This window comes from Myxocyprinus asiaticus, chromosome 13, assembly GCF_019703515.2.
Source record: "Myxocyprinus asiaticus isolate MX2 ecotype Aquarium Trade chromosome 13, UBuf_Myxa_2, whole genome shotgun sequence".
NCBI classification, from domain to species: Eukaryota; Metazoa; Chordata; class Actinopteri; order Cypriniformes; family Catostomidae; genus Myxocyprinus; species Myxocyprinus asiaticus.
This window is the reverse complement of record NC_059356.1, coordinates 20,897,674-20,924,298: the sequence shown is the minus strand read 5'-3', so window position 1 is coordinate 20,924,298 and position 26,625 is coordinate 20,897,674. Positions and strand designations below refer to the sequence as shown.

The 26,625-nt window shown below is 43.3% G+C and overlaps 1 protein-coding gene across 1 annotated transcript in view; it reads right to left on the bottom strand.

Moving 5' to 3' along the window:
• LOC127450172 (protein sidekick-1-like) overlaps nucleotides 1–26,625 on the bottom strand; it is a 539,544-nt gene that overhangs the window by 20,341 nt on the left and 492,578 nt on the right. Inside the window, exons 29-35 of the mRNA XM_051714029.1 lie at nucleotides 12,828–13,022; nucleotides 11,312–11,513; nucleotides 7,614–7,717; nucleotides 6,493–6,563; nucleotides 5,692–5,824; nucleotides 2,871–2,927; nucleotides 2,311–2,412 (exon numbers count right to left, since the gene is read on the bottom strand). Of these exons, the coding sequence (XP_051569989.1) occupies nucleotides 2,311–2,412; nucleotides 2,871–2,927; nucleotides 5,692–5,824; nucleotides 6,493–6,563; nucleotides 7,614–7,717; nucleotides 11,312–11,513; nucleotides 12,828–13,022 (864 nt within the window). The remainder of the gene's footprint in view (nucleotides 1–2,310; nucleotides 2,413–2,870; nucleotides 2,928–5,691; nucleotides 5,825–6,492; nucleotides 6,564–7,613; nucleotides 7,718–11,311; nucleotides 11,514–12,827; nucleotides 13,023–26,625) is intronic.

The window sequence follows — 26,625 nt, the reverse complement described above, 5'->3', positions numbered from 1 at the left end:
TATATCCTTAATTTCCTGTCAAAATGCTTTTAGTGCCCTTCTTAGAAAAGAAAAGAATATGTAACAAGAATGTTTTATTACATTTTTCCAAGCATTTCACAGTATAAAGATAAAAAAGGACTTGAGCACTAATTTAAGTAACATTAAACACTTCCCAAAGTGGAAGTGGAAGGTTGACTAAAGAACTAGCCTCCATAGGTTGCATATTCCTTGCAATGGGCCTTAAATCACTTAAACCCTCATTCTCCACAATATGAATTGGTTGGCAGGCTGTGGCTTTCTTATTTTTTGGTCTTAAATTAGACCAATCTAAGTCTAATTATGTTAAATTAATTACGTCATTGCCAGTCTTAAAGGAATAGTTCACCCAAAAATGAAAATTTAGTAAGGTCACACGTCACGTGGAGGAGGAGGCAGGAAGCGCGTCATTGTTTACAAGAGAAACTTGCACGGAGCACAGACCAAGCGCCGTTCACAAACCAAAACAGTCCAAAACAATTTCAAAACAATATAAAATAAAACAAAAAATAATTTCCAAATAATAAAAACAAAAACAATGTAAACAATGACTCCTCCTCCGTGTGACGTGTGACCTTACCAACGAGCTTACGTCATCCCTCTCATGAGTGCGCGTCACAGAGATGTACAGAAGCGAACATTTGTAGTTAAAAAGTATAAAAGTATCGTTTGGGCTCAGAAGAACTTTATTTGTTGACTGGAGTCATGTGGATTATTTTGATGCACCCTAAATATGCATTGTGGGCCGTCAAAAAATGGAGTACATTCACTTGCATTGTTTAGAAGAGGAGGCCTGAAATTAAATCCTAAAAATGTTAAATTCTGTTTTGATGAAGACAGAAACTCAGATACATCTTGGATGGCCTGAGGGTGACTAAATTATCAGCAAATTTTCATTTTTGGGTGAACTATTCCTTTTAGACGAAAAATTTTAGACAACCATCTTGTAAGACTAATCTGAAAATGATTTATGCAACCGGCACCAAGTGTTATTTATTATTATTATTATTATTATTATTATTATTATTAATTATGATAATTTAAGGCTATCCTGAGAATAGAACAGGGGCTTTACTTTGAGACTAACAGGAGTGATTTTAAGAGTCATGCCTGTTAGTAAATACGATTGTTAATTCCAAACACTGACTGTGTGAACGCAGCCACAATCCCAAATTATTGCGAACCACTCTCAAAGCCCCGAAAAGTGTGAGAAAGCCTTAGGCAGGCCTGTGTCTCTGTCACATTAGGCAGCGTCACACCACAGCTCTGCCCTCTCTGTCCTTATATTCCTTTTTCATGCCACTCCACTAAAGGAACACAATTCATATCTGTCAGCTCATGTCACTTCTTTTTCCCTAAAGAACTCGAGACAGAGAGCACACTACCCTGTCCCTGGAAAGCATTGCAGCACAGGACTGCATCTCCAAAAGGAACATTCATGGACAGTGGTCAACACCATGTCTGTCAGGTTGGAGGGGCAGGGAAGATTTACTGGAAATTTGCTCTCTCATTAAACCAGTTCTCTGGTGGGATAATGCCAGCAAAGCACGCTGGTCTGGGTTTGACAAGAGTCTACTATGAATTAGAAAAAACAACACAACCACTGAGTCATGTACTAAGACCAGATGCCATACAACAATCTTAACATAAGAGACATTTTTATTGTATAAAAAAAAAATCTACAACTATTAGAAACTTGGTATTTGGTTTGATGTTTTGTCATAACTGCAAGATGGAAAAAAAAAAATCGCAAGGTGATTTTTTTAGGTGTCTTAGTTACATCCTTTCTGTGGAAAAAGTATATTTTTCAGAAAAAGAAAATGGAAAAAATTTTTTTTTTTTGTAGGACAAAGGCTTAACAAGGCACTTAGACACCTACTGTTTTTTATTATTTATTTATTTTTCATCTTGTGGTTCAGGACTTCCATAACATGACACAATATCATACCAAATACCATTTGCAAACAAATTATGCTTGACCTTTTATCAAAAGTAAAACTTTTCTCTGCCATCTTTTCAATAACTTTTTGCAAGGTAATTTTTAGTGGATGAACAGATGTAAAGTGTATGATTTAACACCTATATTTGTGTTCTGTCTTTCTTAAAAATACATGACATTTTTAAATGTGTCTTAAGTGTCTAAATACTTTTTGGGGTCATTGTATTTAACGTTACAGCTGCTATGTGACCATACACTTAAAAAGACCTCATTTATTTGTTTTAAATATTATTTCTGCATGATATCTCTGTCCCCTAATTAACACTCCATCAACAAACTCACAATGTGCTTACCTGCTTCCCCAACAAACACCTCCACTGGAGCACTCGCAGGACTTTCACCAATCACGTTGTAGGCAGTCATCACGATTTCATAGCGCCTGTATTTCTGCAGCTCTGATGAGAATCAAAAATTACAAAAAGAAGAAGTTCTAAAAGGATAACTTAAAAGATGGATATTGGCTTTGAAACAGCAGAATTCATCTGGGAAAGAAACAAAAACATCTCTCAGATAACCACCAACTGTTTCATACAGTGTGAATACGGAACAGTTTGGGTGTAATCTTGGAAAGCCATGCTATCACTCTTTCCAAGCTCTTTGAATTGTATTGATGAGAATATGGGAGAAGTGAGAGCACATGTCTCGGGTCTCAGGCGGTGCGCAATAGGATTCACTTTGAGAATATCTCCAGGCCAGACTGTTCCTGGTTAGAGAAGATGGATTAGAGCAACAACCTTGTTCTCCGAAAAGGAAGAATATTTTGGGATTACACACTTTGCCAAAGGGAGTTTGAACATTTCGGACTTCAAAGGCAGACTGATGTAAATGAGATAGATGGGTAAATGAAACTTACGTGTTAGTTCGAATTCTGTTAATGAAGGATTGCTGACAGTCTTCACAGTGCTTTTGGCTGTGGAGGAAGAAAAAAAGAGCGAGGAACGATAAGGAATACATTACTGGAGAGGCAGCAAAAATGGCGACGCACAAATCAAAGGGATGTTTCATCATGGCAGTAAATCTTTGGTTTACAAAGTTGCTCATCACACACTTCCCAAACAGACTAATGAAATTCCACAATGCTCATCTCAGCTTTTGCATCCACTCGCATCAAACCCAGCGAGAAAGCAAAGCGAGTTAGTGAATAATCATTCAACAGTCATTTTAGAGTACTATATCACAAGCTGGGGTGCATTAGGGACCTAATAAGACTTTTAAAACACATACTGCTCCAACATCAATTGGGCAAAAAAATAAAAATCAGTTAGGAAAAACCTGAACTTACACATGGCTACATTTGATGAGTAACATAATAGCATGTCCTTTGAGGATTTTTCTCTATATCCTTGCACCTGACACACTACAAACAACAGTCGTAGATACTGTTTATAGGTTGTTGACAAGAAATACTTTTGGAAATTTTATGTGTGATTAGCTATACACTATCTGAAACTATTTAAACAGTATTTGCTACTTCTTTTACAATTGAATGCAGGTTTTTATTCATATTAATTGGGGTTCCCACACCTTTGGACGATATATCAGCAGCCAATACATTATTGGCCGCTAACCAAGAAAATCAAAATATTTTCATACCGATAATAAAATTACAGCCAATATTTTTTGCAGATAATTTGTTATAGTTTATGTGCTTGTGGATGAAATTCTCTGACTGCCCTTTTTTTTTTTTAAATATTGGTTATCAGTATTGGCCACAACGAGCTGTGAATTATCGGTTATCGTATCGGCCCAGAAATTCCATATCGATGCTTCCCTTCTTTGGACCATTAAACATCCATTCATTTTCCATGATTTCTCCAGTAATTTATTACTATTGTATTTTTTAAATAATTTTATAGAGATTAAACTCTGGAAGAGCAATTTCTAGCAGATGAAATATTTTAGAACCAAGCATAACTAGAGAAATCGATATTCACTACAGAAATTTCCATGACTTTTATGATTTTATTAATTTCCATGATTTTTCCAAGCCTGGAATTTACAATTTTAAAATTCTCTAATTTCATGGCCATGAGAACCATAATTAATTGACAACATGGACCACTGGTACTTAAAAAAAATGATTTGTCACACCACATGCAACTTAAAATGAACTAGTGATGGCAAAAAAGTAATAACAATTATTATTAATAGTAACCAGTCACAGAACATAAAATATATATGCTTTCCCTTATATATTCGTATTAATTGTTACCTAAAATTGTGATGTTGACAGTAAAAAAAAAAAAAAAAAACCTCATGGACATGTTAAGCGTCAACTACCCATCTACACTTTAAAGTAACATACTGTAAATTGACTTGGCTTCAGTAGAAAACCCCAGAAAGTGACATGGACCTTGTTAGGTTCTGGAGTACCAGCTAACTTTTCAATGTAAGCTGTTAAGCCCGAACAAATAGAGCATAGCTTCGGTAATTTCCTCTTGGCATTCGGGTGATTTCAGCAGGGAGCACCATTCGGCACTTAGCAGACCTCACATTTTAACATGTAAGACGAGAGAAGAGGGGAAGAGAGGGATTGCACTCCTGCCCCAACCGGTGCAGAACATAGAGAAAAAAATTAAATATGCTTCCGTGCTCGGCTGCTCCAGACTTGTGCATTTAAATTCTGTCAACACCGCTGAGTCCAATTTGTCAAAGGAGATTTAGCAGCCAGATTCAGGCTGTGGAAAAAGAGGCTGGTGGCATGCTCAGTGCCCAACACTTGAGCTCAAACTCATAATTCCACACCTCTCACAGACTGAACACATAATGAGTTCACCTCTGCTCAGCAATCCGACAGAAAATTATCCGTTATATTCTCTAACAGTACAGAAGATGAGCAGTGGTGGCGTCCCAACGCTCAGATAATGTTTAAACTTGACTGCACCAGTGTATTGACATGGATTTATTAATTTTCTTAAATAATTTCAAAATCATCAGTGATTATGTCCCAGTATTTTTATAGTCTGCTTCCTCTCCAAGAGTAGAGCTGTGAGATACACTATTAATTTTTGCACAAAACAAGGTTACGACACTTCGTGATCAATGAATTTCCATTAGTTTTCCATGACCTTTCCAGTCATTTGTGATTGCCAGTTTAGGATTTGGAAAAATAATTACAATTATTTCTTGAACAGAAATTTACTTCTACGTAATTTACCAACCCTTGAAATTAAAGGGATAGTTCACTCAAAAATGAAATTTCTCTCACCCTCAAAGTTGTTTCAAACCCGTAAGACTTTCTTTCTTGGGACTGTTAGGGACTAACAGCCTCAGTCACTATTCACTTTCATTGCATATGTTTTCCATATAATAAAAGTGATTGGTGTAAATTCTGTTGTCATGTACTCATCTCATATCGTTCCAAATCCGTATGACTTTCTTTCTTCAGTGGAAAACAAAAGGAAATATTACGCAGAATGTTAGGTACTGACATCCCCAGTCACCATTCACTTTCATTATATGGATAAAAAGAGCAACGTCACAACATGAGGGTGAGTAAATGACTACACGATTTTCATTTTTGGGTGAACAAACCCTTTAAAGAATTCTTTGAGAAGTGTATTTTTCAATAACTGCATGGGTCAAGAATGTGTTCAAAGCAGCACTCAAGCTATAAATAATGGTTGTGTGCATACGTTTCTTGTTCAAGAGGAAAACCTCCTCCTGCTAGATACCTGTCAGCTCGGTACGCAGCAAGGAGCTGTTGACGGCCTTCTTTGACTCCTGCTGAGCACTGTCATACTGCAGCTCGCGGTAGTACAGCCGATAGCCCACCAGAACCCCATTCACACTCTCCTCCTTGGGCGGCTGCAAAGGCACAGATTAAACTAAAGGTCACATTCTGCTCGCTGTTCTCACAGTCCTTATTAAAGCACACCCTGATAAAAATCTGTTCCGGCTGTAACTGACAGACAGCACGGACCGATCTTCTGTCGTGTGTCCATGTGCGACGGCTGCAGCAAAAAGTATAAGATAAATAAAATATGAGGATTTAATTTCTGAGCCATTCAGTCAGTGGGTAATTAACAAAGCTCAGAGCTGAGAGTAATAAACTCAGCCTGATAAAAAAGACAGTAGTGAGAAGATTCGGGACTCTTAGGTCAGTGAATAAAGGTTTCAGCTGCTAATTAATATCCCGTCAGATTGCAGGATTGCTGTTGTGCACGGATATTAATTGTCCCAGGCTCGCTGAGGCCCTCTGTAAATGTATGGGCATCAATGCAGCATGTCATTAATTTATGCAAACCTGCATAAGGAATACTAAGCAATGCATGGCAGGCTGCTCAGTGGAAAGCAAGGCTGCCTATTGACAAAAATCAGATCGTTAAACAGAACAGGGCTGTAATTTATTTGGTGATAGCCTGCAACATGCAACCATTCTTCTCAGGCTAAAACTGGTTTGTTATCTAGCCATCAGATAAATGTAATGGGGGTCAGGAGTTCACTTGACCCAGAGAGGGGCAGCATTAGCGTACCTGCCACTGCACCAGCACGGATGTTGTCGTGGAGGGTTTCACAGCTTGAATCACTGGTGCTTCATCTGGAACTGCAGTCAAACAGGAAATAACATTCACAAAATAAATAACAAGTTCACATGAAATACAGATTCAGCCTCAGACGGCACGCCTGCGGGACACCCACAGCCTGTTTACTGACTGTCTGATGCATGTTACTAGCGTTGGGAAGATTACTTCCAAAATGTAATCTGGTACAGATTACAAATTACACTATTTAATTTGTAAAAATTAATGTAATCTTTTAGATTACACTTTTTAGGAAATATAATCTGATTACTCTGATTACTTTTTGCAAGTTTTTATGAAAATCTTAATTTTAAGTTTATTAAGTGCCAATTTACACTCCTAACATTAAAAATTAGTAAACATGAAATCCATAAAAAAGTAACTGGAGTCTGATTACACACATTAAAAAATGTAATGTAATCTAATTAAAAGCACTTTTCATCCATTTTACATGTAGTGCATCACTAACCCACAATACATACACTATTGCACACAAAAATGGCTTCCGCTGACTGAAATCACCAGATGAAGTCTGATTGACTGGCTTTACACAATTTACGGGATTAAGTTTACACAGGTTTTTCCAAGTTAGCTTGGAAACAAAGTAGTCTTTACAAGGTAACAAGGTGATACAATGAGGGCATTTGAGGTAGAAGTAATCTCTGGATTTGCCAAAGCTCGTTATGTTAGTGGCATCAAATATTTGAAAGATACTAAGATTTTTGTTTGAGGCACTTAATAGCAAGTTAACTAGATATTTACCAGAAGAACTGTATTTTAATCTATATCAGATAACCCTTCTCCTAAACACATGTACAAACAAAACGCAACGTGGTTGGTCACATTAACACGAGTCTCTTCCTGTCTAAGTGGGCATTGTTTGGCCAGAATAAGCTGCAATGAGGATCAGACCATATGCTGTTAGTCAAAAGTCTGGCCTATGAAATGCAAAGATAAACCCTGTTAGATTCATTTCCTAGTTAAATCAGTTCCAAGAGTTCAATCTAGCTTTTATTTGAATCAATACTGCATCAAACAAAGCCAATGGGCACAACATGCTCATCTTTACTCACCATCTTGTAACGTTGTAATTGCATCAGTCTCTTGGCTGTACTTGCTGTCTCCAACGTCATTAGTTGCCATCATTCTCAGCTTGTATGAAGTGAAGGGTTTCAGCCTGAGGGATTGCACAGCTCATGAGCTCTCTCATATTGGACAAAGACCTTTCCCATCACAAATGATGTGGCTCAGCAGTGCATATATGAGCTAGTATCTATAAATGTCAGGGACACAATCCATTGAAGCCCAAGGGCACAGGCTGGCAATTACACAGTTTTATCTTAAAGCACTTGAGGCAGGGAGGTGAGGACAGAAATAAGATACAAAAGTCTTCGTATCGGAGAGATCACATAAAGACATGAGTGCAGCATATGCCACTTCATAAAACCAGAAATATGGATTTGATGATTTGAACAAGTGGAAAGCATGCTGCCTAGACACAGCAATCTGAAATTGGGTGTGAAGGGACTATAAAGAAAAATCTTCGCTTTAAAGGTGCACTCAATCAGAAATGAATAGTACGCATCACCTCATGGGGGCCTCCTAGTTGTGATCACATGACCAGCCCAATACTACAGTCAGAACCTTTCTACCAAGGACGAGCCTTCAAGGATATCAAAATATAGCGTAATGCAGTGGTACACTGGCGAGGAGACTAGACGCCATTCTTTTTGAACGGATGTTAATGATAAACTGATCATAAACTGCTTTTGTGAGGAAACAGGTCATCACTCAATAAACTGTCCACCCGTCTGCTAATCTTCAACATGTTTTACACTAAACAGTCCTTTTGAAGTGAAATATGTGGAGTTTACTATGATAAAATAGCTGTTTTAAAAGAGAAGTCACAAACAATTTTGCAAAAGGTAGGTGTCAGTTTACGGTTCTCCCCATACATTTGAATACCGTAAAAAAATTCAGTAATTTTATTGGTAAAAGAATGTAAACATTTTAAAGCAAGAAAACTTTAATTGATTAATGGTTAGTTACCATAACATATACAGTAAAAAATTATAATATATTTAACAAGGCAATGCATAATTTTATATATAATTTTACGGTAAAATACTGTAAAAAATGTTGTTGTTTAGATGTAAAAAGTAAGATTTTACCGTATAGTTAACGGTAAAAAATATATATTATGTTTAACAAGAAAATAAATGTATAAAAGTAAATGCAAAATATAGCTACAATTATGGTAACCCCCCATAAAAACAAAACAAAAACAATAATCGGGCGTTCCCTGTACCTGCATGACCCATCACGTTTCATTATATGTTATGTGAATAGTTGTTTCTAATTATTTTTAATATCAGTTATGTACATTTGAGTGTTCTGTGTTATATTGTATGTAGTTAAGTTAATGTTTATTGAATTATTTTAGTGTCATGTGTTACCCTGATGGTGTTTTGTGTTTGTGTGAGAGACACTGCACACTGTCTCTACATGTGTATTCATTATTGCTCCTGGAAGGGCCACTCTTGATGAACTTTAAGTCTTCATGTGGTCTTTTGTAGTTACTATGGTGATTAACAATACATTTTATAAGTGATAAGCAGACTTCTATATTTCCAGAAGGTTAGTTTATCAAGTTTATATAATTTAATAAAATAAACTCTAATGAACTGTAAAATATATAGACATTAAAATCACATCCCGTAAAACCTGAAACTTGGTCATCGTATTTTACAGTAAAATCGTTCATGATAACTAGTGCATTTAAAAATGCTAATAAGTGTAACCTTATTAAAACATGCTTCCAAAGAATCTCTGCTACAGTATACAGTATAATATATTTTGGTAACACTATTATTGGACACTTGCACAATAAATACATTTAAAGTAAGTAGTACGTTTCTACAGTGGCATTGGTAAACTATAATGGAAAACAAAAAACGAAACTAAATAAAACAAATAGAAATAGAAACTACATTTAAAAAAATCCAAACTTATTGGGAGTTTCCAGGACAACATGACCTTTACTTTCTAATTTGTTGATTTCCCATTCAATTCATAACAGACTGCAAAAGCCAATTGAGCTTATTAACTAACTGAATGTGTAATTTAGCTCTCATAACTGATATTTGTCACTCAAATGATTTCCAAAAGAAAGGCCATTCCACTATTTGATAGTGCCTGGTTAAAGGCAATATTTTTCCCATGGTGCCCCACTCCTAAAAGCCTCTAGCTGGTAAAGACACAAATCAGTCCTGAATAATCCATTTAGCAACAATCTGGCCATTTAAAAAAAAACACTCAAAAGGCTGAGAGATTTTCAACTGAGAAAGGAATGCCATCATAATCAAGATGAGATGGCCTTCTGAATGCATATAAAATACTCTTCAACTGCCCATATAATCATAGTTGCGGCTCCGACATAACTCATATGCAAAACGCTAGAGCACCAGTAGCTTATGGTACCGATTGTTTCTCACTCTCTAAAATTGGACTGAGTATCATAAATTGCAGTAGAGGAAACATGCTCCTACACATTTAATAACACTCCCTCCATATAGCCCTTATTGTACGGCCCTTATGAGCTCCGCAGGGGAAGCCAACATAGAGTGGCGAACACATGCGGAAGCAGCAGAGAGTGAAATCAACTCTGTGAGGGTCACCCGAGGGTAGTCTGTGGGTAATGCCACAGGTGATGCCATTCAGAGGTGGTCAGGGGCGTTTGAGGCTCAGTCCCCTCAAAAAACAAAGATTCATTAACATAACTAAAGTGATTGTATTAATTGTTCTTTTAATCAGTTTACATACTAATGAGTATAACTCAGATAAAAACTGTATAAACAAGAAAAAATAATAATAATTGCCAATGGGATAAGAAGTTGTTTTTCCTTTGAATGACATTTATTTTTCTTACCCCGTTGGCATAGTTATTTTTCTTTTGTTTTAAGCATAAACCTCACTACATTTGGTTAGTTTTCTCTAAAAACAAGATTTAACGCCTTATGTCATTTTTCTTTTAAAGTAAATGAATCTTCTTTTCAGGATGTTTAGATATTTTTACTGGAAAACAAGACAAAAACTATTTTTCGCCCAAGGAGGCTGAAAGCCTATAGGCTCCTGTCATTAGTAAACTGACCAATCAGAATGGAAATTCAAATAACGTGACTGAATCATTGGATTCTGTCCAAAACCTGTCCAGAAAAGGCAAAACGGAGGCAAAACGATTTTTTTTTGTCTTACCACATAAATAACCGATCATTATCAGAGGTAAGCTTTCAAGTTAATTAGATTTCAATATCACTTTAGTGTGTCATCAGCCTGTTTGTGGTTAATGCAACAGGTGAAGAAAGGCATTCAAATTCATCCAAAATGTCGATGAAACCATTGGAAGGATCAAAACAAATAAAAATATTTTGGGCGAAAGCAAAACATTTGTCAAATGAATAACCATTTTGAATGGTCAGTCTAATAATGAGAGAGGCCTTTATGCCGTCAGCCTCTTCTGGCATTCATGCAGTGATTAAAAATCTCCTGTATGATTTGTATAATTAATTTGTAATTAAGTTGTGCATTGGTGATCTGAAAGAATACAAAACATTGTTAATTATCAAGACATTGTTAATTATCAAGATAAAACCTACTGCAATTTTTTACTAATTTGATAAATATTGATTTACATATCAGCCTCCCTGCAAAATACCCTCCATTACGCTGTTTGTGAGACTTGTGGAGGGTTGAGAAATGGAATAGAGCTCACCTGTCCACCTCCCAGGAGGTATAATTGTGGCTAATAGCAGAGGAATGGGTAAGCCAGTCTCCATTGGGCAGCTCTCGGACTTGTAGGGTGAAATATCTCACAGGAGAAGAGCCGTCCCCCCCGGGGACCCAGTTGAGCTGCAGTTTGCGGGACTGCACCTGGTCCTGGGGCACTCGCAGCTGCAGTGGAGGCTGCGGTTGCTCTGACAGAGATAAGAGAGAGGTGAACCGTGAGTGCAGGGGTCAGGCTAGTCTTGCTGACTATTCTTAATCATGGGACAGGATGGTGCTGCTCATGTGTGCATCAGTCAGCAGATCTTGCCCTGGCCTCTCCAACCCCTCCCCACTCACATGACACTCAACTGCATAAGCTTATCGATTTCAATGGGAGGAATCGATACGGAGAGGCATAATTGTTTATTTAAAGGTGGGCCACATCGATCGTCATTAAAGATTAAAATCATGTGTGACGAATGCTATTGAAAGCCATGTTAGAAATGGCCTTGTCCGTGCAGTTTTTAAAAGGACCGATCAAACGGTTTCAGCAGGTCAAAGGTTGATATGTAATCGCCTTTAACCCACACTTTCTCACTTTTAAAACTGATTTATTTATCGCCCCAGTAGCATATAATGACTTTTTACAGTCTTAAATCACAGTGGCCTCTCAGATAATGGTACAGGACAATATGAATAATGTATGAATGTGTGAGTTGATTCATTAAGTCAACAAGTAATGGCATTAGCAGGCCATTTTACTTCTGTAATATATATTTCTAATGAAAACAGAATATTCAACAAGAAAAAAAAAGTAGGATGGGACTTGTTTTATCTATCGAGAATTGCTTGGTTGTGAAAAGAAGACATTTCATACCAGAATGGAGTCAGAGACCCAATTCTGAAGAGGCTTTTTGACCAGGACATCAAGTCTGAAGGTGAAGTTCACTCTCAAGAGCATCTCAACGTATCCCAATGGTAGTGCTTTTTTAAATCTATAATTGTTTGTTATTATTGCTATAAACTTTATTAACATTTACTCGCTTTAAATTACTGTTGAGATTGTAAAAAGTCTGGGTTACCTACAACAGTTCCTTAAAACAATGCTCAAATAGTTATTTTTACATTATTTTCCGGCCTAGGTGATGTCAGCTGAAAAGGAAAGTGGTTTCAGTGGTGGAGAAAGTTTTCACATTATGTTGAAAAATTAAAAAGAAATACATTTTTTGGAATAATGAGCACTGATGAATCATACACAATAAGAGCAAAAACGAGAATTAAGAGAGTAAATAGAGTCAATTTTGATTTCATGTTGACTTCAACATCATTTACACAAGTAGTGCTTTTAAACAACCTTTCTATAGGCCAATCACTGCTTTCTGATTTTATAGTACAGGGGTACAGTTAGGATGTGGGCTATGATTGGTTAATAGGAATGTTGATTAAAGGACATATCCAACCTGTGAAAATCAGGTTGTGCGTAAGACTATATGGGTATGTATTTGCGTATATGTTTGAGTCACCTCTGATCTCAGTAGTTATGACCACAGCCTGTGCAGGTGAGCCCCAGCCCTGCTCCGTCTTGGCGGAGATGCGAAAGATGTAGGCCGATTCTGGGGTCAGGTTGGAGGCGATGAACTGGCGGATATCAGGACCCACCTCTACTGTGATGAACTGGTTGGGATTCCCGGAATCCAGACGGTAAGCTACCTGGTATCCTACAACAAAGTCATTAGATAATTTAAGGTGATTTTTGATCCTTAGTCATGCTAAAGCTGCCTCAGCCCACATCAAAAGTCAGCAAAACATTTCCACAGACTTGGAGATTTGTTTTCAGTCAGACAGTGTATTGAGAACTCAAAAAACAAAAGAGGGGAGGAAATCTCCTCATAAATACAATTTGAAACCATTTTCACATAATAAAGCAAGTTTATACAACTAATGACTTTCAAAAAGGCTTCAGTGCTCTGTAAAATTGGTTGTAACACCATTGACTTCAAATGCATTTGTGTCTGCAGCCATTTCCTCACTTTCCTGAGAAAAGTGTTTTTTATTCAAATGTGTTATTCATCTGTCTTCACTTCTTATATAAAATTCAATACATGGAGAAACGTCATGGTTACTTTCGTAACCTCCGTTCCCTGATGGAGGGAATGAGATGTTGTGTCGATGTAGTGACACTAGGGTTCACCCTTGGGAGCCCCAAACACCTCTGATCTTTTTTTAAAAGGCCACTGAGAATTGGTGAGTGGAATTTGCATGCCACTCCCCCGGACATACGGGTATAAAAGGAGCTGGTATGCAACCACTCATTCATGTTTTGTGCTGAGGAGCTGAGATAAGGTCCCGGCCATTTCAGCAGGTAGTTCAGTGTTGTGGCAAGAGGGACACAATGTCTCATTCCCTCCATCAGGGAACGGAGGTTACGAAAGTAACCATGACGTTCCCAATCTGTCACTCACTCGACATTGTGTCGATGTAGTGACACTAGGGGTCCCTATACAAAACGCCACAACTAACTGAACTGTGTTACGTGAAGTGGCGGTGTGTGATGGGCAGATTGCTGTGTGCCTCGTAGCCAGCCCACCAGGCCGTCACGTAACCTCCCCCAACGTTCTTTATGAGCGTCGAACAGTCCTTCAGAAACAAGTCGACTGCCCAACAAACTGGTGGACAGGCTAGCCCAGCCGAGGCCTCTTTTCCTTCTCTTTTCTCTCCAAAAAGAGTGGAATTTGTTAAATGACTGGGAGCCCTAAGTGTCTACGTTGGGGGGGTGTCACTCCCAAGGGGAAGACACCGCGGAGACCACACCCCGCCCACAAAAGGGGGGGGGGATTTTGAGTGGAAATACGTCACATGGTCTTTACCGAGCCTTGTCGGACGTATGTCATGTGGAAAGGTCCCATGGTAGGTCCTACCCAAAGGGGGAGGAGTTTCTACAAAGCATGGCAACTGGGGGCAGAAGGGCCCTTGCCCAAGGAAGATGCAGTTTACTGAAACGGAAACGATTTTGCGGAAGATATCGCATGGGGTTGCCTATGGGGGAACCAGCACATGCGGAGCACCTACCTCAGTACAGGGCCTCAACTGCCACAGGGCTAAGGAGGAAATTCATCCTGGGAGTCAAGAGCGCTCGTCTTCCCCTCAAGGGAGGGAAAAGTCACTGTGCGCAAGCGGTACACCCAGCCAGTTGTCCCAGAACTTAACTGCTTATGCCTGCCACTACTCGGGATGAGACCCGCTCAACCCGGAGATTGTAGAACCTTGCAAAGGTGTTGGGTACTGCCCAGCCCGCTGCTCTGCAGATGTCTGCCAAAAAGGCGCCACTGGCCAGGGCCCAGGAGGCTGCCACACTCCTGGTAGAGTGGGCTCATAACCCCGCAGGGGGTGGCACATCCTGATATGCATGAGCCTGATATGCCATCGTGATGGCGACAATGACCCAGTGGGCGATCCTCTGTTTGGAGACAGCGCTTCCTTTCCACTGTCCACCAAAGCAGACAAAGAGCTGCTCGGAGCTTCTAAAGCTCTGCGTGCAATCCAAATAGATACGTAAAGCTCGCACCGGACACAGCAACGTCAAGGCTGGGTCTGCCTCCTCCTGGGGCAGCGCTTGCAAGTTCACCACCTGATCCCTAAAAGGGGTCGTGGGAACCATGGGCACATAGCCTGGGGTCTCAGGATCACGTGAGAGTAACCTGGACCGAACTCCAGGCACGATTTGCTGACAGAGAACGCCTGCAGGTCCCCTACCCTCTTGATGGAAGTGAGCGCAGTCAGGAGGGCAGTCTTCAAAGAGAGTGCCTTAAGCTCAGCTGACTCCAAGGGCTTAAGGGAGCTCCCCGTAGACCCTGAAGGACTACAGAGAGGTCCCACGGGGGGGCGAGGCGCGGTCTAGAGAGGTTCAACCTCCTAGCGCCTCTCAGGAACCTGACGATCAAGTCGTGCTTCCCCAAGTACTTACCATCTACTGCATCGTGATGAGCCGAAATAGCAGCTACATACACCTTCAAGGTGGAGGGGGACAGCTGCCCCTCCAACCTCTCCTGCAAGAAGGAAAGCACCGATCCGACTGCGCATCTCTGGGGGTCTTCGCATCGGGAAGAACACCACTTAGCAAACAGACGCCACTTCAAGGCATACAGGCGCCTCGTAGAGGGAGCCCTAGCCTGAGTGATTGTGTCTACCACCGCGGGCGGTAGGCCACTTAAGTCCTCCGCATCCTGTCCAAGGGCCAGACGTTGAAATTCCAGAGGTCTGGTCGCGGGTGCCAGATGGTGCCCCGTCCATGAGAAAGAAGGTCCTTCCTCAGGGGAATTTCCCAGGGGGGGCCGTCGCGAGGAGTGTGAGATCCAAGAACCATGTCTGGGTGGGCCAGTAGGGTGCTACTAGGATGACTTACTCCCTGTCCTCCCTAACCTTGAACAGGGTCTGTGCAAGTAGGCTCACTGGGGGAAACACATACTTGCGTAGTCCAGGGGGCCAGCTGTGTGCCAACGCGTCTATACCGAGAGGTGCCTCGGTCAGGGCATACCAAAGCTGGCAGTGGGAGGATTCCCGGGAAGCAAACAGGTCTACCTGTGCTCGACCGAATTGACTCCAAATCAGCTGGACCACCTGAGGGTGGAGTCTCCACTCTCCCCTGAGGGTAACCTGACATGACAGTGCATCCGCTGCGGTGTTGAGGTCGCCCGGGATGTGAGTGGCTCGTAGCGACTTGAGGCGCTGCTGACTCCAGAGGAGGAGACGGCGGGCGAGTTGTGACATGCAATGGGAGTATAGACCACCTTGGCGGTTCATGTATGCTACCGTCGCTGTGTTGTCCGTCCGGACCAACACGTGCTTGCCCTGGATCAACGGCCGAAACCTCCGCAGGGCTAGAAGTACTGCCAACAACTCTAGGCAGTTGATGTGCCAACGCAGGCGTGGGCCAGTCCAGGAGCCTGCGGCTGTGTGCCCATTGCATACGGCGCCCCAGCCTGTCTTGGAGGCGTCTGTTGTAACCACGACACATCTGGAGACCTGCTCTATGGGAACCCCTGCCCGTAGAAATGCCAGGTCGGTCCAAGGGCTAAAGAGGTGGCGACAGACCAGCGTGATGGTCACGCGATATGTCTCGTGGCGCCATGCCCATCTCGGGACTCGAGTCTGAAGCCAGTGCTGAAGCGGTCTCATATGCATCAACCCGAGCGGTGTGGCCGCAGCTGAGGATGCCATATGCCCCAGGAGCCTCTGAAAGTGTTTCAGTGGAACCGCTGTTCTCCGTCTGAATGCCTTCAGACAGTTCAGCACCGACTGTGTGCGCTCGTTCGTGAGGCACGCTGTCATCGAGACTGAGTCCAACTCCAAACCGAGAAAAGAGATGCTCTGAACCAGGGAGAGCTTGCTCTTTTCCCAGTTGACCCGAAGCCCCAGTGGGCTGAGGTGCCGAAGCATGCGGTCCCTGTGTGCGTGCAGTAACTCTCGAGAGTGAGATAGTTGAGGATGCGGATGCCCACTTCCCTTAGCAGGGCAAGGGCTGCCTCTGCGACCTTCATGAAGACGTGAGGGGACAGGGACAGGCCGAAGGGGAGGACCTTGTACTGGTACACCTGGCTTTCGAAGGCAAACCGCAGGAAGGGTCTTTGTCGAGGTAAGACCGAGACGTGGCAGTACGCATGCTTCAGGCCTACCGCTGTGAACCAATCTTGATGCCGGACGCTTGCTAGAATGCGCTTTTGCGTCAGCATCTTGAGCGGGAGTCTGTGCAAATCCCGGTTCAGTACTCATAGGTCCAGGATTGGTCGCAACCCACCACCTTTCTTTGGTACGATTTGGGGACCTCAATGGGACCACCTCCGCCAGGTATCCCCCCACGGACCTCCCATTCCCCAGCATGCTCGCTTGCCCTTTCTTCATCTCGGCTGGAGGGACAGGCTCTATTGAGCCCTTGCGCAGAAGGGTAGCGATCTCCGCACGCAAAGTAGCGGCATTCTCGCCCTTCACCGAGGTGAAGCGGACGCCGCTGAACCTGGGCGGGCACCTGGGGAACTGAATTGCATAGCCGAGTCGGACGGTCTGGACCAGCCATCGCGACGGGTTGGAAAGCGTGAGCCACGCGCCCAAACTCCGGGCGAGGGGGACCAAGGGAATGATCACATCGCCCGGAGAGCGAGGTCGGTCGCCGAGCGCAGTTCCTGCATCAATCCCGGGTCAGAACTACCCTTGTGCATTTCTTTTAGCGCCTTGGCTTGGTGTACTTGCAGGAGAGCCATGGCATGCAGGGCGGAGGCGGCTTGTCCAGCGGCATTGTAGGCCTTAGCCATCAGGGATGACGTAACCCTACAGGCCCTGGATGGGAGTTTCGGGCACCCGCGCCAGGTGGTGGCGCTCTGTGGATGTAAGTGCACCACGAGCCCCTTATCCACCTGGGGGATCACAGAGTACCCCGTGGCTGCTCCACCATCGAGGGTAGTGAGAGCAGGGGAGCTGAAAGATTGGGACTGGGCAGTAAAAGGTGCCTCCCACGATCTTGTCAGCTCCTCATGCACTTCCGGGAAGAATGGAATGGAGGCGGGGCTCGGCTGTGAGCGGCGCCCCGAGCCCAGGTACCAATCATCGAGCCGCGAGGGTTCCGGAGAGAGTGGAGGGTTCCACTCTAGCCCGACACTCATGGCTGCCTGGGAAAGCATATCCGTTACTTCCGCGTCAGCCTGAGACTGGGCGACCATTCTCGAAGGAGGAAGCCCAGTCGAAGCCTCTGCATCTGACTGGACGAGCCCACTCTCTGATGCTGCGCTCAATAATTCATCCTCTTCCTAGGCTCTGAACGAGGGGTCGAACTCGCCCTGAGACGAGCCGGTGATCTCGTCCGAGCGCACAACCGGGGCAAGCGAGCGTGCTGGGGAATGGGAGGTCCGTGGGGGGATACCTGGCGGAGGTAGTCCCATTGAGGTCCCCAAATCGCCCCCAGTGCTAACCGGCACGGCCTCATAAAAGTAGGTAGAAGGACTGAGGCGGGGAGCCGCTGGGGTGGCTTGCTTTCTTACGAATGCAAGCCGCAACCGCAATGTTGCCATGGTCATGTTCTCGCAATGAGGACATGATCAATCCACGAATGATGTCTCCGCGTGGGCAGCGCCCAGACACGTAAGACAGCAATCATGGCTGTCGGAAGCGGAGAGATAACGACCTCAACCAGGAATAACACCCAAAATGGAAAGGCATCTTTAAAAAGACGCGTCTTTAAAAAGACGTTCCATGTGTGCCGCTCTTTCAGAAAGAAAATATACTCTTTTAGAATATACTCTTTTTAAATGTTCTGCCGAAGCACCCAGGGGCATTCTCTGCAAACCACAGATGCAGAGGGGGAGAAGCCTCTGAAATGCGCCGTAAGATACAGCAGAGAGAGGTGAATGAACTCGGCGGATGAATTCAGCTCAATGAATAGAACCGCTCGGTTCCGAAGAGAAAATCTGAATGAGTGGTTGCATACCAGCTCCTTTTATATCCGGGGGAGTGGCATGCAAATTCCACTCGCCAATTCTCAGAGGTGTTTGGGGCTACCAAGAGTGACCCCTAGTGTTACTACATCGACACAACGTTGAGTGAGTGACAGATAGGCGACTGGTGTGGGAAAGCCCAGATGTCACATATCAATGGCAAAATATGTACAAAGATATATATATATATATATATATATATACACTATATTGCCAAAAGTATTCGCTCACCTGCCTTTAGACGCATATGAACTTAAGTGACATCCCATTCTTAATCCATAGCGTTTAATATGACGTCGGCCCACCCTTTGCAGCTATAACAGCTTCAACTATTATGGGAAGGCTTTCCACAAGGTTTAGGAGTGTGTTTATGGGAATTTTTGACCATTCTTCCAGAAGCGCATTTGTGAGGTCAGACACTGATGTTGGACGAGAAGGCCTGGCTCACAGTCTTCGCTCAAATTTATCCCAAAGGTGCTCTATCAGGTTGAGGTCAGGACTCTGTGCAGGCCAGTCAAGTTCTTCCACACCAAACTCGCTCATCCATGTCTTTATGGACCTTGCTTTGTGCACTGGTGTGCAGTCATGTTGGAACAGGAAGGGGCCATCCCCAAACTGTTCCCACAAAGTTGGGAGCATGGAATTGTCCAAAATCTCTTGGTATGCTGAAGCATTCAGAGTTCCTTTCACTGGAACTAAGGGGCCAAGCCCAGCTCCTGAAAAACAACCCCACACCATAATCCCCCCTCCACCAAACTTCACAGTTGGCACAATGCAGTCAGACAAGTACCGTTCTCCTGGCAACCGCCAAACCCAGACTCGTCCATCAGATTGCCAGATGGAGAAGCGTGATTCGTCACTCCAGAGAACGTGTCTCCACTGCTCTAGAGTCCAGTGGCGGCATGCTTTACACCACTGCATCCGACGCTTTGCATTGCACTTGGTGATGTATGGCTTGGATGCAGCTGCTCGGCCATGGAAACCCATTCCATGAAGCTCTCTACGCACTGTTCTTGAGCTAATCTGAAGGCCACATGAACTTTGGAGGTCTGTAGCGATTGACTCTGCAGAAAGTTGGCGACCTCTGCACACTATGCGCCTCAGCATCCGCTGACCCCGCTCTGTCATTTTACGTGGCCTACCACTTCGTGGCTGAGTTGCTGTCATTCCCAATCGCTTCCACTTTGTTATAATACCACTGACAGTTGACTGTGGAATATTTAGTAGCGAGGAAATTTCACGACTGGACTTGTTGCACAGGTGGCATCCTATCACAGTACCATGCTGGAATTCACTGAGCTCCTGAGAGCGGCCCATTCTTTCACAAATGTTTGTAGAAGCAGTCTGCATGCCTAGGTGCTTCATTTTATACACCTGTGGCCATGGAAGTGATTGGAACACCTGAATTCAATTATTTGGATGGGTGAGCGAATACTTTTGGCAATATAGTGTATATATATATATATATATTTGTGTGTGTGTGTGTGTGTGTGAGTGTGTTTTTGTGTAGGTTCGTCCAAGAAAGCTGCTTCCCAGGTAACTACTAAACACTTCAGTTAGCTCTGTTTTCCAAGCACTCTGTGTTCATTTGTTTTTAAATATCAAAAGCTGTCAATCATTTACATCATGTTTCAATTATTGGACGTGTCCCACCCCCTTGAGAACTCACCCAGTCCTCATATAGAGAAGCTGGGCTTCCAAGCAGGAAAAAATTATAGAACATTTCAAGGACTATTCGTCGGTTTAAGAAGTGACATCTTTGTCCCTTGAACATTTCCTGTTAGTTATCAAACTCCCTGGATGCCTGTAACTAACAGAAATGAAAGTGTTTAGATCTCCGAAAAAGCAACCACAAATGGACGCATGAACCGCTGCAGAGGAGCGAGACAGCTGGATACGGGCAGTACTAACAACTGTAGCACACGTCTTATCTCTTGTGGGTTGAGAGGTAGACTGCTCCCATTATAATTAATGAAGCTGCACAAATCATTTATATTTAGTCACTTAGCAGACGCTTTTATTCAAAATGACTTACAAATGAGGAACATAAGCTATTTGTCACACACAAGTCAACAATATCTTCAATATTGCACTGGCAAGTTGTCAGAGTAGCTGGAGTGGCAGAAAGAGACAAGAAATGTATTTTTATAATTAAAAAAGAAATCCTTACCTTGTCTGCAGGTCACACAGACAGTGTCATTGAACAGACTCATTGATTATAACAGGAGTGATCTAATATTCCCAATCTCTCCGCTGAGGAAATAATTGTGAGCATCTAAACTACGATACATTTTCATCGCTCCTCTCACGTAGATGCTCAGTATCAAAAACACATCTGGATAAGTCGATTCAGATAAACATTTAATGTTATTTGAAAAAATATGTTAACTCAGAGTGTTATTGAAAGGATCCGATAATGATACCGGAAATACTCCCAGGCCAGTAGCGTTCTTAATCCTTTGTTATTGTTTACATCCTTGAAATGGTCTATAGTGACAATGTTGCACTCATAGCCTCCCAGTAAAGCATAGCATCCATGTGGAACCCAAAATGACATGTTTGGAGTCTCTTGTCCAAAGAACATCTACACGCAGCATTAAAAACAATGGTACAGATGTCTGACATAAAACAGCCTAAATGGGACACTATGGGCTGTGCATCCACAGAATCCTTAACAGATTTATGTCTGTTCACAAAGAGTATGATAGTATATACTGTACTTCAATTTGTAGTACAAAAAAACCCCATAACAAAACAACATTGATATTTATGATTTTCGATTCCATTAGCATTTCCTGAACATGCAATCTTCCCGCCAATGAGAAACACAATCCTGAAATACTCTTACAGTGTTTCCTGCAGCGCAATTTAGCAGTGTTGCCCCTCTACTGAATCTACCCACAGCCCTAACTGTGTAGTCCGATTCTCGAATTTACAAACAAATAACTCTGAAACAAACTTTCAGTCTGACCAGTGTAGTGAGTTCATGAACTAATGACTCTTATGAGCTATCTTTTTTCAGTAAATCAAAAATACTTATGCATCAGTCGGAGTGGTAACTGAATTAATTTTCAGTTATGAATTTTGACATATTCAACTACAAATGAAATAAGAACAGTTAGACTGGTTGTTCATTTAAAAATGTGTAGTTAAACACATATTGGAATTTGTTTGTGCCTTGCATATGCACAGTTAAAGTCTTTCTAAAATATGTGACGTTTAAGGTAGCTGAAGCCTCAAGTTCTCAGCTTACTGAACAAGTGTGGTTTGACAGAGAAGTGCTGCAGTGTCAGACAAAACAAGCTGGGTTTGCCGGGCAACCATCTGCATCTTGTCTAAGGGAATGACATGTGTTGCAAACCTCAAGCAAAACAAATTATATAATTATCAGGAAACATGTTGAAAATGGAATGCGTGGGCAGAGCTTGGCCGTTGGAGAGATGGAACTTTATTCAACTGTCTATTTATCTTTTGGCATGTCTGCACTGCATGCTGGCCCTTGGCTGTGCAAAAATCAAATTAGGCCATCCCACATTATGATACTACAGTACTCTGGGACTGCCATCTCACCCTTATGTCCACTTCAACAATGAGGGGCGATGGAAAATAACACACATTTATCACAAACATACACACATACGGTTGTTTTTCCGTCATGGTGGGGACTTTTTTTATGCTGAGCTTGTATTTTTTATCCCAGACCCCTAACCATCACAGAAACCTTTCTGCATTTTTACATTTTCATTTAGACAATTTTTAGAATGTTTATTAAGCCGTTTTACTCAAGGGAACTGTTAACTGCTTCCCAAAATGTAGGCAAAATATCCTGGTTCCCTGATTGGGAAGAAGATGCTGCGTAGTCGCATTGGAACACACCCTGAGTGTCACGTGGTCTGAAGCCCTTATTCAATCACACCAGTTTATTGGCTGATGGTGTTTAAGCTACGCCCCTAAAGAGCTACGTCACAGGCTCCATAAAGGCACTCGCTTCATGCCATCAAGTCTGATTTTCTGCATGAAGCACGAGCCTATGCAGCTGCTAGAGAGTATGGCCAGCTTACGCAGCATCTCGTTCCTACTCAGAGGGCCAGGGTTATGCTTCACGTAACCGAGATGTTCCCCTTCATAGGAACTCGAGCTGTGTAGTCGCATTGGGAACGATATACATTCACACCATGTGAACAGTTGCTGCCAACTGTCTACACTCATATGGCAAGCATATAGCGCCGCACAAGCGAGCTAAAGCGTTTGGATAAAACAGAGGGAATTATGAGTTTATTCCTGTTTCAGCAGAGAGAACCTGGGAAGCAAACCCTCATCCAGATTATAAAATCTAACAAATATATGCGGAGAGGACCATCCTGCTGCCATACAAATGTCCTCCAAGAACGCACCTCTAGCCAAAACCCATGAGGATGTCATGCTCTTTGTAGAATGAGCTCGAATACCTGAAGGCAAAGGTAAACCGCGCGCTTTGTAAGCACTTGAAATTGCATCAGCAAGCCAATGAGACAGTCTTTGCTTGGACACCGAGACACCCTTGTTGCGGCCACCAAAGCACACAAACAACTGCTCTGACTTATGCCACTGGCTAGTACGGTCAACATAAACTTGCAGTGCCCGAACGGGGCAAAGCATTTGCAATCTTTCATGCTCCTCCGACTCAAATGGGGGAGATGTAGAATGATGATGTAGAAACGACCTTGGGCAAATAGTCCAAACGAGGTCTTAACACCACCCTGAACACCCTGGCACAAAATCCATACATAAGGGATTAACCGACAGGGCATGCAAATCACTAAACCTTTTAAACAACGCAAATGCCACCAGCAGGGCCATCTTAAGAGTCAGAAACTTCTCAGTGACTGTTGTCAAGGGCTCAAATGGAGCACCCGAGAGTGCCTCCAAAATAACAGATAAATCCCATGAAGGAATGCGGATGGGATGAAAAGGTCTAAGCCTGCGTACACCACGTGTGAAATGAAAGAAAAGAGAATGTCTACCGAAAAAGACTCCATTGATATATGCATGCTCAGTTGCTATAGGGCAACCCCGGCCCCAAAATGTTCTTGCAAAAAATCTAGCACTGTTCTGATAGGGCAGTGAACTGGATCTTCACCTCACGCTGTACACCAAGAAGCAAAAATACGCCACTTGAATGTATAAAGCTTTCTAGTTGATGGAGCTCTAGCATTCAGAATGGTATCAACCACAGTGGGGGATAACCCATCATTCAAAAGAGTGCCCCACTGAGGGGCCATACCCATAACTTCCACAAGTCTGACCGGGGGTGACAAATGCTGCCCTGTGCCTGAGACAACATGTCTGTTCTGACTGGAATCTCCCAAGGCACATTCTCCAGGAGAGAGACCAGAGTCGAAAACCATACTTGAGATGGCCAAACCAGCGCCACTAACAGAAGCCGAACCCGATCCTCCCAAACTCTCTACAGAACTACATGCAGCAGACTGATCGGTGGAAACGCATAAAGACACGTTGTCGGCCACTGCTGCTCCAACGCATTGATGCCCAGCGGTGCCAGGGGCGAGAGGGAAAACCAGAGGGGACAGTGTGACATTCGCTCGAAGTGAACAGATCCACTTCCGCTCTGCCGAACCTTTTCCATAATCTGAGGATGTAATGTTCACTCTCTGGGCATCAAGCACTGTCTGGACAGGAGATCCGTCCCCAAATTCAACCGGCCCGGAACATGCATGGCTCGTAGAGACCGCATACTGTCCCGTGCCCACAGAAGAATGCGCCATACCAGCCTAAGCATGGCATGAGAACGCACTCCTCCCTGGTGATTGATATAGGACACCAGCATCCTGTTGTCAGACCAGATAAGGACATGGCTGCCCTGAAATTCCAGGAGGAAACATTTTAATGGCAGCAGCACCGTGAACATCTCCAGACAGTTTATGTGCCAATTTTTTCACTGGTCCCTCCAGACCCCGTAGGTTGGACGACCCTCATATACTGCGCCCCAACCCGCGGAGGAGGCGTCTGTCGTTATAATTTTGCGGCGACACACCTGTCCCAACGGAACTCCCGATATCAGAAGAAGGGTCCGTTCCCATGGTAACAGAGTTCAGTAGCAACCATGTGTCACTTTGAAAAGACAGAACGCCTGTGTCAGTGGTTGAAGTCCCTTTGTGGAGTCAATCCAGCACTGAAAATGTCTCGCATTCAACATGCCCAGGGGAATGACAGCAGAAGCCGTGATCATGAGCCCCAAAAGCCTGTGAAATGTTCTCGCAGGGAGAATGCGTCCCACTCTGAACATCGCTAGACACCAGCGGAATGACGGAATGCAAACTGGAGACAGACGTGCCTGCATCGCCCGTGAATCTAGCTCCACCCCTAGAAACAGAGTCTGCTGCCTTGGCAATAGGACACTCTTGACTAGGGTTACACACAGCCCTAGATTGCTCAGATAGCTGAGAATAACATCTCGATGTTGGGCAGCCAAAGACTCCGAGTGGGCTAACACCAAACAATCGTCGAGATAATTCAAAACGTGGATGCCCTGAAGCCTCAAGGGTGTCCATGCATTTTGTGAGTGCGTGGTGCCAGTCTGAATGGAAGGACGCAAAATGTATACGCGTTTCCCCAGAAAGCAAATCTAAGAAAGCACCTGTGCTTCGGCGCAATCTGAATATGGAAATAAGCGTCCTTCAAATCTATTGTCACAAACCAGTTCCCCGACTGTGCTTGTGACATTATTTGCTTCTGCATCAGCATTCTGAATTGACATTTCATTAGTTTGGAATTCAAACATCTCAAATCCAGAATGGGACGCAAGCCGTTGTCTTTTTCCGGGACCAGAAAATAACGGCTGTAAAAACCGCCCTCTCTCTGAGAAGGGGGAATCTTCTCTATTGCCCCTTTTTCTAAGAGAGAATGAATTTCCCAATTTAAAAAAGGGGCTTCTCGAACAGAAATGGGGCTTCTTGAACACCGGCGGAGTTCGCCTGAATTAAGCATGTAACCATGCTTTATCGTTCATAGTCCCCAGTTTGAAATGCACTTCAGCTGCTGCCAGAGGGATTAATGCATGGCTTTTGCCTGCAGCATGACCTGTAACCACTAGATGGTGCACCCCGAACCAGTGGCACAGTGGAGGGAAGCCTTCGCTCCTCTACTACTGAGGCTGGTTGAAGGGAATTTGATAATGTTTTTGCCTTTATTGTACACAGGCATAAAAAGATGAGTGCCCTGAGATACCTTTGCAGCAAGGACGCTGACAGAATAAACCTTTCCCTGGTATTTTGAACAGGGAAAAATTTGGGGAACATTGGGGAAATGTTTATTTGGGAAAACTAGTTTGCCACAACGGCCCCAGCATTCTTTATGGGGGGACAACGTGTGGTGCATATGTTCACTGTGTGTCTTGTGTACACTTGTGTTTGATGAACATTGAATTCTGTTATGCATGACTCGAGACCCATGGTCATGGAGATAGAGGCTGAATTCGGAAAGTGAGGCATGGGGGGCGTGTTCATGTGTCAGTCTGAGGGAGAGGGAGAGTGGTAAGGCTCATCACCTGGGTTGTGAATACACTAACACCTGTCTCTAACCCTCTAACTCAGAAACTCAGCGCAGTTCTTTGGCCTCAGCATACAGTCCATCTTCCTTGTCTAAATCCCTCATAAAATGGGCCTGGCAGGCCAGCAAAACCACCAGTGTGTGCAAAGCCAAAACTGCCTGGCCCGAAGCCTGGTAGACCTTGCTCAACAAGGACGATGTAACTTTGCATGGCTTCAAAGGAAGAGTAGGCCTCGATTTCCATGTGGTCACCAAAGAAGGAGAGAGATGGGCAGCCAGTGCCGGGATCGAA